The following is a 13,733-nucleotide window of genomic DNA, read 5'->3' as shown; positions in this document are numbered from 1 at the left end:
CTATGTAAATATTGTTATATAAATCTATTTTTAATATATCAGGCGTTGGAATAAACTATTAAAGTTTCATGATTTTAGTGAGAGTATCATTGCAGTACCGTTTTTCAAAGTATAGTCCATCGTTATTTACTACCACTAAGACTCGGATATCATGTTTGAAAAATTTCTTTTCTACAGATTCGACAAATGAATCGATCCAATTTTTGGTGGTGTCGTAGTTTTTGAAGCTGACCTGACAAGTTATACAAGAATTGGAGCAAATGACAACCGTATGGAACAATGTTAGATAAAAAATGGCGGCTTGGGCAGAACTTTTCATTACAGCGATTAAAATTTATTGCGAAGAAGTGTTTACAGATCTATTATTCAAAGTATTGTCCGTCGCTAGCGACAACTTTCTCCCATCTGTCAGGCAATTTTCGGATCCCGGCTCGAAAAAAGGAGTCCTCTTTTGACGCTATCCATGAAGCAATCCATTTTTGATTGAATTGAAAATGTTGATCTTTTAGGCCGTGTGCCATCGAAGAATAGGTAGAAGTCAGAAGGGGCGACGTCTGGGGAATACGGCGGGTGGGGCATCTCAGCGTTTTTAGGTTTAGGTAGCGATCTCCTGTGATGGTTTCACCCGGTTTTAAGAGCTCGTAGTAAATCACACCGAGCTGATCCCACCAAATACAAACCATAACCTGGGCACCGTGAATATTCGGTTCATCAAGCAATGCTTCTAGTTGTTCATCTTTGAAGGTTTTTTCTCTTCCACTACCATGTTTGTCTTCGACATCGAAATCACCATTTTTAAAACGTTGAAATCACTCCCGACACGTTCTTTTACTCTGAGCAGCATCACCGTAAGTTTCTGAGAGCATTCGATGCGCTTCAGCTCCAATTGTTTCCGAATTGTAACAGAAAAGTAAAACTTCCCGCAAATGGCGATAATTGGGCACATAAACAGACATTTTCGAGCGTGAATAATACGAAAACAAGAACAACTGTCAATGAAACGGCGATGACAATTCGTTAGGCACTGTACACACTCACTTTAAAGACATTGTCATCTATGTATTTTGATCAATTCGTCATCTAACACTCGATGTGGATAGACGAATAACCTACTACGACTAATTTCGATTTTGTTTTATTTTTTATTCGCAGTTGTCTACCTACCCAAGCTATGGATAAAAACCGCCATAGATCCGAGAAGGATCCAAAGGATGCTAAGCGTCTGAAGCCAAGTGATGTACAGGTAAACGACCGTTTGCTGAGTAAAAACCAATATGCTGATCTGCCAGTTGATGTCGAAGAGGAACTGCAGAAGAAGGAAAAAATGCCGCCTTTCTACCTGAAGGGCTTCCCACCAACTCTACGCTCGGATTTCAACACACTGATCAGCAAAGGACTACAGGCAACAATCCGTTTATGTACTGAAGGCTACAAAATAACTGTTCCGGCTTTGAACCACTACAAAGGAGTGGAATGTTATCTGAAGCAGACAAAAGCGGAATACTTCACACACGATATTGCCGCCAACAAACCTATGAAGGTTGTACTTCGAGGACTACCCGACATGATGGAAGCCGAACTAGAGCAGGCACTGTCAGAGGCTGGACTAAAGCCTTTGATGGTATTTAGAATGAAGCGACATAATACGGACAAAAAGTTTAGAGATCAACTGTACCTGATTCATCTGGAGAAGGGCTCCATCACCATTAGTCAACTGAAAACGATTAAATCGTTATTTCACATAATCATCGAATGGCAAAAGTATAAACCGGTACATCGGGATGTCACACAGTGCACGAACTGTTTGAACTACAGACATGGAGCGAGGAATTGCCACATGAAAAGTCGGTGCGGGAAATGTGCCGAACCACACAATACCAACGATTGCCTACTAGATGAAATCGCTGTAAAATGTGTGAACTGTGATGGCGACCATCCATCTACTAGCAAATCGTGTCCCAAACGTGCTGAGTTCACAAAAATTCGACAACAGGCGTCCCGTAAACAATCAACGCGCAAGAATGTTCCACAGAAGGATGTAGTTAATTTCCCACGGATCCCACCGAAGAGGGATATTCCGAATTTGCCGCCACTTCCTCGCAGCAATCCAAAGACTTCAGCCGCTGGATCTCAAAAAGAATCTTCCGCAAGAATCCCTCCTGGATGGGGCAATAATCAACCACAAGCAAAGGATGACTCTGGTGATTTATTCTCTGCTGAACAACTGATCGTCATTTTTGAAACAATGACAACAAAACTACGAAACTGCAGAACGCGGTTAGATCAAATCAACGCCTTAGGCAAATTCATCATCGAATATGCAATATAATGAGTTGGTTATAGTAAATTGGAATGCTTGCTCACTCAGGAGCAAAACTGCTGAATTGTCCGACTTTCTTCAAGAGAAGAATGCCGATATTGCTATTTTAACTGAAACTCATCTTAAACCTGAAATTTCTATTTTTATTTCCAATTACAGGATTCACAGGCTCGACAGGGCAACTACCAGAGGAGGGGGAGTTGCCATTGCCATTAAACGATCCATTCAGCACAGGCTTCTGTCAGCCTTTAAATTGCAACTCATAGAAGCCATCGGAATTGAGATTACAACGACGATGGGACCCATCATCATCATTGCAGCGTACTGCCCCAAACAAACCAATCTTCGAGATGGTACGTGTGCATCATTGAAGCGAGATCTGGCTATGCTCACTCGACGACAGAACAAATTCATCATTGCTGGGGACCTGAACGCACGGCATGAGCTGTGGGGAAACAGAAGACAGAATCGAAACGGATTCGTACTTGCCGAAGACTACGAAGCTGGACAATACAGCATCTTCGCTCCGGATCAACCAACGCGACTTTCCAGATCGGGAGTTCATTCCATTTTGGATATATTCATCAGCAACATCGCCATAGACAGCTCTCCGGTTGTCTTCTACGAGCTCTCTTCTGTCCACTTTCCAGTAATATTGACGTTGGGATCTTCACCAGAAACAGTGCCTATTCAACCACGGAGGAACTATTATCGCACCGATTGGGTCCAATTTCAACAAATCGCCGACCAACTTATTAATATCGATTTGCCACTTGATTCCCCGATGGAAATCGATGCGGCCCTATCTTCCTTCCAGCATTCAATCACAGTCGCTCGTGATAGGACGGTTCCAGTACAACATATGCCGAGTTCCTCTTTTCAAATCGACAGTATCACCAAGAAACTCATCCGACTTCGGAATATCTACCGGAGGCAGTATCAACGAACTGGCATCCTAGATAGGAAGACTACTTATAACAACTTAACTAGGATAATCCAGGAAAGGATATCTGAGCTTCGCAACAGGAACTTCCAGCAAAAGCTTCGAGAAATTCTCCCACATTCAAAGCCCTTCTGGTCCTTAACGAAGGTGCTTAAGAAAAAACCGAAGCCTATTCCTCCTCTGATGTCACCCCAGGACGCAGCTGAAGGAATACCTTTAATCACACCAGTAGAGAAGGCAAATGCGCTAGGTCAGCAGTTTGTGTGTTCTCACAATTTAGGACTCAACATTGTTAGTCCATATGATAGAGCCGTTGCTGATAGCGTAGCTGAGGTTGACCAATCAGACAGCTTGGTTCCTGAGGAAAGTAGAGTCACTGCGAATGAGCTGATGGCTTTTGTGAAAAAATCCAAAAATATGAAGGCCCCCGGTTTCGACAACACATTCAACATTGAGCTGAAACATTTGAGAATTCGCTCATTTGTCTTCTTAGCTAAAATTTTTAACAGGTGCTGGGAGCTTGGTTACTTCCCTTCAATGTGGAAGTTAGCTAAAGTTATCCCAGTTTTGAAACCGGGGAAAGATCCTTCCTTTTCCAAGAGCTATCGGCCCATCAGCTTACTCTCTGCCCTATCCAAGCTGTTCGAAAAGTCAATACAAAGGCGAATTCTTGCTTTTGCAGATGAACAGGATATATTTCTGGAAGAACAGTTTGGGTTCCGGAAAGGAAGATCCACCATCCACCAGCTCACAAGGGTTAACAACGTCATCCAGCAAAACAAATCAGTGTCCAAAACGACTGCCATGGCAATATTGGATATTGAAAAGGCATTCGATAATGTGTGGCACGATGGACTGGTGTTCAAACTGCATCGGTATAATTTTCCCATGTATCTTATTAAAATTATCAAAAATTATCTTGCAGATAGAGCATTCCAGGTTTCTCTGAATAATGCACTTTCAGAAAGATTTACTATTCCTGCTGGTGTACCCCAAGGAAGTATCCTAGGTCCCATCCTATACGACATTTTTACATCAGACATCCCACCTCTTCCGGGTGGTGGTGTTCTGTCACAATTTGCTGATGATACTGCCATTCTTTACAAAGGTCGTGTCATTAATGCTCTGAAAAATAAACTACAGACAGGTCTGGACGCTTTAACGGAATATTTTACAAGCTGGAAAATTGTGATCAATGCAGCAAAAACTCAGGTCATCTTGTTTCCACATTCAAGATCTCCAAAACTTGTTCCATCAGACGAATGCAGAATACGATTCGGTGATGAGGTCATTCAATGGTCCGATGAAGTTATCTATCTAGGACTCACCTTTGACAGACATCTGATATTCAGGTCACATGTTGACAAAATCGTTCAAAAATGCAGCATACTCATTAGGTCTCTGTATCCGCTGATTTGTAGAACATCTAAACTATGCCTGAAGAATCAGATGGCTGTCTATAAACAAATCATCTACCCCGCAATTGAATACGCAGTCCCTGTTTGGCGGGGCTGTGCACGAACACACAAACTTAGGCTTCAGCGCATTCAAAGTAAGATCTTAAAGATGATTCTAAATCTACCCCCTTGGACAAGGACTAGTGAAGTACATGAGATTGCCTCACTGGAAATACTAGAACAAAAATTCGAACAATACTGCACGAAATTTGAAGAGAGGTGCTCAATCTCTGAAATACAAATAATTCAAAATTTGTACGTATTAGGTTAGTTATAAGTAGGTAGACATTTTATAAATAATTAAAATAAATATTATGATTAAACATTAGTATGTAAAACAAGAGTAACTAAAACACCTAATATTAATAACGAATCGTATGAACAACAAAGATGAAAGGCCAAAGGGTCAAAACACTTGTACTGTAAAATGTTGATGTAATACACAAAAATAAGATTAATAAACAGATATTTATGCAAAAAAAAAATTATATGTATTTTGACCAGCCTCAGCCGGTACAGCCACCTATCGGAAAGCGGCGGAAGCAAAGTTGTACACCTGATATAAGGAAAAGTTTTTTTTCTCTGTGTATACATTTTCTACGCAGGTTTAATCATTATTTGAAACATTAGTTAAAGCTCCTAATCACGATATAAAAAAAAACACAAATTAATTTATTTAAAAAAGTTGTCATTTTCCGGTCCATAGTAAACGGTGCATCATGTCACCTTTAGGTGGATCGAATATTTTTTCATATATTATCAAGATGGAAATATATTTATAGACTTCAAATTATTAATTTTTACGTTTCGCATTCAGCTTATCAGTGCGTCAGCAGTTTATGTTGAACTGCTAACGCCACCTAACGGTTCAACATAAACCGCTGAGCAGACGTAAAGTATTTGCTACTAATTTGTAAGTAAATTACTTATTGACACCGAAGTGCCATTTCTATCCTGACGTGCCGAAAGAGCAAAACAAATTGAAGACATACTGGCCGCCAACAGATTGTAGTCATTTAGGGGTTTGGTGCCTCATGTGTACCGTTTTGTACTAAAGTGCACATGCCTAGTTTTAATTTTTACGTTTCGCATTCAAATTATTAATAAAAAATCATGCAGCTGACGTTTATCGACGTATTTATGGTTTTTGCCAACTTTTGTATGGAGAGGCATCACTGTGCGATCTTTCACCGATTGCATATTTCTCAGTGCATGGAAAACCGCTCCAATAATTCCGATTAACAAGGTAGCGTTCACGATGTGAAAAATTATCGTTCAATTTTAATCCTCAGCTGCTTACCTAATTCTGGCAGAATTCCGTCAAAAATGGTTGGGAGACATAGCTAGCCGTCTAGGGAGAAATCCGCTCGCCGCGTACAAGAGGGCGACAGCACAGCTAAATCGATGCGGTTGGAAGGTTATGCAGTGGGTGTGGGGGACAAGACCGGTGTTTAGTGGATCAAAATCCAAAATTCACCATAAAAGTGTGATTTTTGAAGTAAAGTAGCTTCAACAAAGTTAGTCAGAATGAAGGGCACCCTCTTTTGAAGCATCGATTTATTTAAGTAATCCCCTAAAAGTGAGATACGAATATCATTTTGGCTCAAAGTCAATATAGGGACTAAGTATTTTCAATTCATTAGAAAGTAAGCAACAAATTTTCAAACTCGTAACTCGTATAAGATTCATGATATAAAAGATTTTCTCCTAAAATCAATTTGTCTAGGAAAACTTATAATTTTTAAATTTCTATGGTTCTTTCATGTTCGAGAGGGTTGTTTACTATTCATAACTACATAACTTTACTGAATACACTATGCCTCCATCATTTCAATTTAATGAAATAGAGTCATTTGTCATGGATTTTTTACACAGTTGTGACTATTTAATTTTCAAACCCTGTTTTAATCCACCTAGTGGTGTAATGATGCTTTTCTCATATTACTCATAACATCATTCATATTACTGTGGATTTTGCAATAACAACTGTTCATTGAATAGAAATAGGGAAGTTTGTTCAGATTTAAGGTGACAAAATCTACAAATTGAAACTGCGGAACCGGATATCGGAACCTGATGAAATTTCACAGTAGCTTTAAAGACAATATGAGCTATAAATCAGATCAAACAGGAAAAGGGAGGGACCAGTAGAGCGGGATTGAGTTTTTATGCCCACAAACTAAGAGATTTGTACCTGTTTTTGACCATCGTTCGTGAAAAAATACTCATGAAATTGATAATTTTTTACTTATCACGCCTTAGCTCCGGAACCGAAAGTTGGATCCGAATAAAGTGTTTTAGAATTTTTTAGATATACTATAAGATCTTTCACTTAAATCTAAGTGAGTAAAAATCGGTTAAGCCGTTTCCGAGAAAATCGAGTACACATTTTTTATCTAATTTTCACATATTACCATGTAACTTCGGAACCAAAAGTCGGATCCAAATGAAATTCAAAGCAGGCTATGAGTGCATATTTTTTTCATTTTTTGGTGCATATCATCCTGTACCTCCGGAACCGGAAATCGGACCGGGATGAAATTCAATAGCTGGCTATGGAACCATGAGACCTTTCATTTGAATCTAAGCTTGTGGAAATCGGTTAAGCCATCTCCGAGAAAAGTGAGTGCATATTTTTGTTACATACACGCACTTACACATACATTTGCTCAGTTCGTTGAGCTGAGTCGAATGGTATATAACATTCGGCCTCGGTTAATAGGTTGGTTTTCACAGTGATTGCATAACCTTTCTATATGAGAAAGGCAAAAAGGGCAAAAAGGTGCAAATTAATCCAATTACTTATACAACTACTTCAAAAGAGCTTTCAAATCGGTACCGTTTTTGCCAGACCGAAAAGGGATACTCTCCTTGGTGATTAGGGCCTTTGCCCGAGAGTTTACTGTCGCCGTTGGCGGTTATGGTCGCGGTTGACCAGAGGACCAATTGCTGGTCGTTTACGGTTAGACCGGAGTTCGCAACTGCCGGATATGCTGGATGGGCATTTTTGGTAAAATTAATGTGACGTGAGTGAACATTTATATAGCACAAAAAAAGTTTGATTCCTGTAACGTTTGATTACAATATCGTTGTCCTTACTAATATCATACATGTCGATGATACATGGAAAGACAAAGGGTTTTCTTTCTAGTACATCAGCGACAAAATACTCTTTGATGGGAAAGTACCAATATGACTGGTAAAAGTTTAAAACCAGTCGGAAAAGAAAACATTCCTCTTTCGTTGTTATGACCAATCATCAGTGATCGCTGCATTCTTCTACTTTCCTTCTTCCAAATCACTTTCTGGTCAACTTTGGACATGTCGTTTTCGGAACGAATAATGATGAAAATACATGTTTATGATTTTTAGTATATAATTATATTAAAATCACAGCAGTCTTTTTAATGATAATTTTTTTTTTACTTATTATGATATTTACATGGCTTGAACAGTTTGAAATAGTTTTTTTTTTGCTGTAGCAAGTATTGATCGAACTTTTTTTTAATAATGAAATTGCATATTTCTATCGACAGAATTGTTGTCATTTTCAGTTATTTTTTCTATGTCTAGTATTTCGTTTGCAGAATCGAATAGTCAATAATGTGCAAGATTAGCATAGGATAGCTAAATTAGTAACTTCATCTTCTGTTTACTTATCATTGGATGTACTTGTTAGTGTGGAATATGTGAAAAAATGTCGGATCGGGAAAAGGAGGATAAATGGTCGTCATCTGCAACTTGAAAGAACATGTATTTCTATGCATTCTTGTAACAAAATCTGATTCTGAATAACGTGCTACGGAGGTATTTGCATTAACGTGTATGGCTTCAGTAGTTAATCAGTTCAACATGCAGCTTTTTCCTTTATTATTTGGCTTAACAATTATACAAAATTTGTGCTGCAGTTTCATCGAATTATATCTTACATACGTATGTCAACCACTATAAGCAACAACTGCTCCGCAAATAGTGTGACTCCAGCGGGATCGTAGGTTTAATAATCGTTGCTAGCGCTTTATGATTTTTAATTTGAAAAAATCAATTTGTGAAACTGTATTTTTTGTTGGATTGTTTTGGTCATTTTTGGAATGTACATTTCAAAATGTGGGCCAGAATATATTTAAATCTAAAGATACAACGCGTCGTATTGATGGAAAGGAGTTCAACGTTGTATACTTCACAGGAAAGAGCTTTAAGGTCTATCAACATTTTTATTTACATTTGGAATGTACATTTTTGATCAATATAATTGCACTAATGAATCACACTTTTTAGTGTATTTACGTAATCACAAAGATTTGCAATTATGTCCTTTAATGGATTCTAACAACAAAACTAGTTTGAGCTTATTTTCTGCGCTATCTTTCAACTGTGAACATAACATTCTAACACCATTTTCTCGCAGACAAAACGATAAGTAACAAAATAAACATAGTCCATAATCATATCTACTTAACTAGAGATTACATCTCATTCTTGCGATTTGTTCAACAATACTATAATAAAAACAATGTGTAATATAAGTTAAACATGGCAATCCGAAAATATAGTTTTATACCTTTACATCACCTCTGGTCAACCCAAAATAAAGAAATAATAAAGGGTCCCAACATCAAGCAATTAAATTTTATTTGTGAAACCAAAGACTGTATCAAAAGAGAAATTTGGACGTATGTTTAGTGTTTTGAACGTTAATGATGAATTTTTACTTTTCTTGATATATTACATTATGTTTTTTTTACATTTCATTTACTGAAGTGTAGATCAATATTGCAACGATATTGTACGGCTTAGCCGAATAACACCATGGTGTGTAAATTAATAGAACAGCAGTGTTTGTGAGAAAATTCTTCGTTCATTACACGGATAATCCATATGAACACAATGATATCCTTTTCTTAGTGCATGTCAATCAACAAATTTTTTTTGAGCTCAGTGTAGTTTTGGCAGTCGTATTCGCAACAATATTTATTATACAGGTAGTCTAACCATAAATTTTGAATTTCCGGAAATTTGTTTTCTGATAAAAAATCGAGTTTTAGAGAGAATTTATGTGATGCATATAGGGATATTGTACCAATAGTCATCTCATTAATAGAGTTCCCATGTTATTTTGACAATTACTCAACTTTTAGTCCATTAATTGTGATAAAATCGGATACAATACCTTTGCTTCGACTGTAAGAAGCAACACCGCAGAAAAAATTGTTCAGTGCTGCTGTTATAGCGACACGAAAATTCAAGGCGAATGCCTCGAATTTCACATACTACTGATCACCCTTCACATACTACTGATCTTAAGATCATCGTTGCGTAATCATAACTAACCTTATCTCCAAGTAATGGGCATAGTTTAAATTCTTGATCAGGATCATATCAAGATTTAAATTAAAAAAAAAACAATCACTACTAATTCGATCGAATATGATTGATGTAGAAAATGTAGAATGTGACTATGATCAGCCAAAAATTCACAATTACGAACGACGCTCACAGTGTGCGAAGTTCAATCTCGTACAAGCGGTAAAGAAAATAAATCTCGTTACTACAGCTTGATTTTGAAAACATTCACTTACAGGCTGTGATTAATAATAGTAACAGTGATAAAAAAACATCAATAAAAAACCAATCACAAAGAGAAGCTTGAATATCATACACAGAAGTAACATGAGTGCAGGATTTCGCTATGACAATTCAAACGCACCATTCAAAAATTCAAATGCTGTGTGTTTCAGACATACAAAATCCTGCACTCCGGTTACTCCTATAAATCAAATTAATGCTAAATATCGTTTTATAGAGTTCAATCTAAATAGTGCATAATTGCAAATTTACCAGAGGGGATTAAAACAAACTCTTTTGTCGTTATAGTCACTGTTTGGTGTGAAATGTTTTTTCTCACTTATTGTGCATTGCGTAGTGAAAGCTACAAAATTAACATGATCAATGTGAATACAATCCAAACTTATTGTTTTCATAACATTTTCTTCTAGCACTCATTTTCCTTCGTCTAGCATTATTTTTTATGCGAATAAAACAACTGTTTGCGAGATTGAACACAGTGTGCATCAAATTGAAACTACGTATACCATGCCGTACTGAAACCGTTTTTTTTTTTCTTCAGTTCAACTTAGTTGATAAGAAGCGTTAAAGCATTTCTAAATATTACAATTAGACAATTTTCAACAATTTCAGCACCCTCACGCGCATAAATTGCTATGAATCATTGATTTATACGCTCCTTTAATTATTTTAAAAGTCTCATTGACATGCGTTATCGACAGTTATTAGTTCTTATAGGATTCCTGTTGTCACTAATTTTCACACCCCCCGCCGATCTAAGAACAATATCAACGATAACGATCAACGTAAATCAATGGGTAATCATGTACGATCTTGCTTATATGTGATTGATAACGCTCAAAGGTGATTGAATTATCCAGTGATTGATCTTACAGAAATAAGGAAAAATATTAGCTCAAAATTATTACCGATTTCGTGTGATGGAAGATCAGTAACGATTTTGACCGAGTTGATTCGAAGATCACTGATCAACTGATCTTAAAAAGATCAGATCAGTATTGATCTTTATTGGGAAAGATCACCAGCGATCATCTTCGATACTGATTACATTTTGATGATTTTTTTATCTTGATTTTCTCAGCCCTGCGCTCGAATTTGAATAGTAATCCATGTAAATGTATTAGACCACAAAGCTATTACATCGAAGAGCGCACAAGTTGTAATTCGGTGGAGGGATGTTCTGAAGAACAACACGTTTCTTTTTATCCCGAGAAGCCAATGATCAACCTCTATAGTCGGAACAAAAAACAAAATAAGAACGTAAACGGAAATGATCATTATCGGATGTCAACCACAATAGTTACCAATTATAACATTTCCATTTGCAGTAAAATTTTCAAACTTTTCTAAATCGATTCTCACTATATCAGACACATAAAGTTCAAACACGACTGCCATACTAAACAGCTAAATGATTCTCGTGTCCTCAAACTGTAAGTGAAGTAATTAATTGCTGACATAGCTTACCATACTCATTCTGATCCCCAGAAATTCTTCGCAATTTGATTCCTTTGCCACTGTGACTATCTTTAATGCGGTTTTCGAATACTTGCAACTCGATTTGCAAACCTCCAGAATATTCTAAGCTAAGATTTGAACTATCTCCTATCGTTTGAGAGTTATCCAGCTCACTTCGACTGTGCTGACCACCATCAAGATCCGTTTTCGCTGCATTGAAAATACAACCCATCGGAGGCATCTTTGAATCAATCCGTCGTTTCACCATTTCTAGTATTCGAGAAGAATCAAGAGTGGAGCATTCCTGCGGTAATGGGAGCTCGAAGCATTCATCCGTCAGAGTACGTGTATCACACAACGAGTCCGGACTTAGTCGAGCGTCTTGCTCGGAATGAGAATCGCAGCTCTTGAAACCAGAACTAGCCGACGGTTCTTGACTAGGAGAAAGATTCGAATGATTCGAATCATTACTGAGGCTATCGTCGCTAAATCCCAGAGACTTATCACTGCCACGCCGAGCATATGACTCGCTAGTGTCTGTTTCAAGTTTCAAAGAAGTCGATGTTGAGTTGTTCTCTGTTTCCAGGCTAGCTTTTCTTCCAACACCACGTGTTATGGAAGGCATATCACTAGAAGGTTCCGATATTAATAAACCCTGGAATCCTAGTCCTGAGCTCTGGCAATTAAGTGAATCGTCACTATCATGGCTAGAGTCCGACAATGCTACCAATGTTATTTCACTACCTTGAACATCTGTTAGACATATCTGTGGATGCGTATGTTGGAAGCTTAAATCTTCGGGAGATCCACCAGCTGATTGACTCTTGTACGGAATACCCCCCTGGAATGGAGCAGCATTGTGATTTTCTTCTTGAATAATACACAAATTTGGTGAAGTTGGAGGTGTTGCGGTTAGGCGCATTTGCTGTGGCGGCATAAGGCTAAAGTTTTTCATATCAAAATAGTTATGTGATGAAACCCCTGTTGTTGGTGGATTAATAGAATAGCTGTTTCTTGAAAAATCCAAGTCGATACTATTTACAACGTCCATACTAAGATCCAGTGGTTCATTGCAAGACACAGGGAACGCCGCTGATGTTCCGCGAGTAATAGAACCACCTGCCGCTGAAGTACCCGTGTTCATACTACTAATACCACGTGTTATCTGATGCATCGGAGAGGCACCACCACCTGCTGTACCAGAAGGTCCAGATAATATTGGTGAGGGGCATTCACTGTAGTATACTGGAGAAGGACAACCACTATTATTATTGCTACCAAGAAAATTGAGCCCAGGTACTGTTCCCATAGTTCCAAATGGAGAAAAAGGTATGCCACCACTATATCCGTAGTTTGGGGCATTTATACTACTGCCGACGAGATTGTTAGGTTGCAGGGTCACCGGGCGTGATGTGAGTGGGGAAACACTTTGACTATGTTGTAACTGTTGCTGTAACGCGTAACCGAGGTCTGGAGATAATGTGTGAGCAAATAGTCCCAGTTGTTGACGAATTTCGTATGGCAATGTTCGTGTGCTAATTATGTGTTTAGCTGTCTCGATTTGAATTCGCTTCTCGAACACTAATTTTTCGAGACCAGGTATCAGAGACACCATCATGTCCTGCGACAGTGTAATATCTTGCTGAGATCTGTCATCAAAAGGTTTACAGTGCATCGGTGAGCCAGGTAGACTCACCGAATTTTCCGCCAGAGGAGGGCTTGGGGCAATGAGAAGATTTCGTTGTTGAGTACTGGACAAGCCCTTTTGCAACTGTTGACACTCCTGGAATGGTCCTTGGAATTGGGAATTGATTTTGGAGCCTTCTGATGCTCGACGAACTGGGCTATATCGGCCTGTAGAGAAGAGAACAAAATAGAATACAATCGGTTAGAGTACACTTTTTACACTGATTGACGGAAAAGGATTAATCAAAAATGAAATGAACATTCAAATTCTACTTCTATCATT

The 13,733-nt window shown here is 38.2% G+C and overlaps 1 protein-coding gene across 3 annotated transcripts in view; it reads right to left on the bottom strand.

Moving 5' to 3' along the window:
- Nucleotides 1-8,117: 8,117 nt before the first annotated feature.
- LOC131434981 (uncharacterized) overlaps nucleotides 8,118-13,733 on the bottom strand; it is a 35,757-nt gene continuing 30,141 nt past the window's right edge. For all 3 annotated transcript variants that reach the window (XM_058602367.1, XM_058602366.1, XM_058602368.1), the window contains one exon: nucleotides 8,118-13,618. In XM_058602367.1, coding sequence (XP_058458350.1) covers nucleotides 11,733-13,618 — 1,886 coding nt within the window. In that variant the 3' untranslated portion in view covers nucleotides 8,118-11,732. The remainder of the gene's footprint in view (nucleotides 13,619-13,733) is intronic.

This window comes from Malaya genurostris, chromosome 3 (genome assembly GCF_030247185.1).
Source record: "Malaya genurostris strain Urasoe2022 chromosome 3, Malgen_1.1, whole genome shotgun sequence".
NCBI lineage: Eukaryota > Metazoa > Arthropoda > Insecta > Diptera > Culicidae > Malaya > Malaya genurostris.
This window is presented reverse-complemented; position numbering and strand designations above follow the sequence as displayed.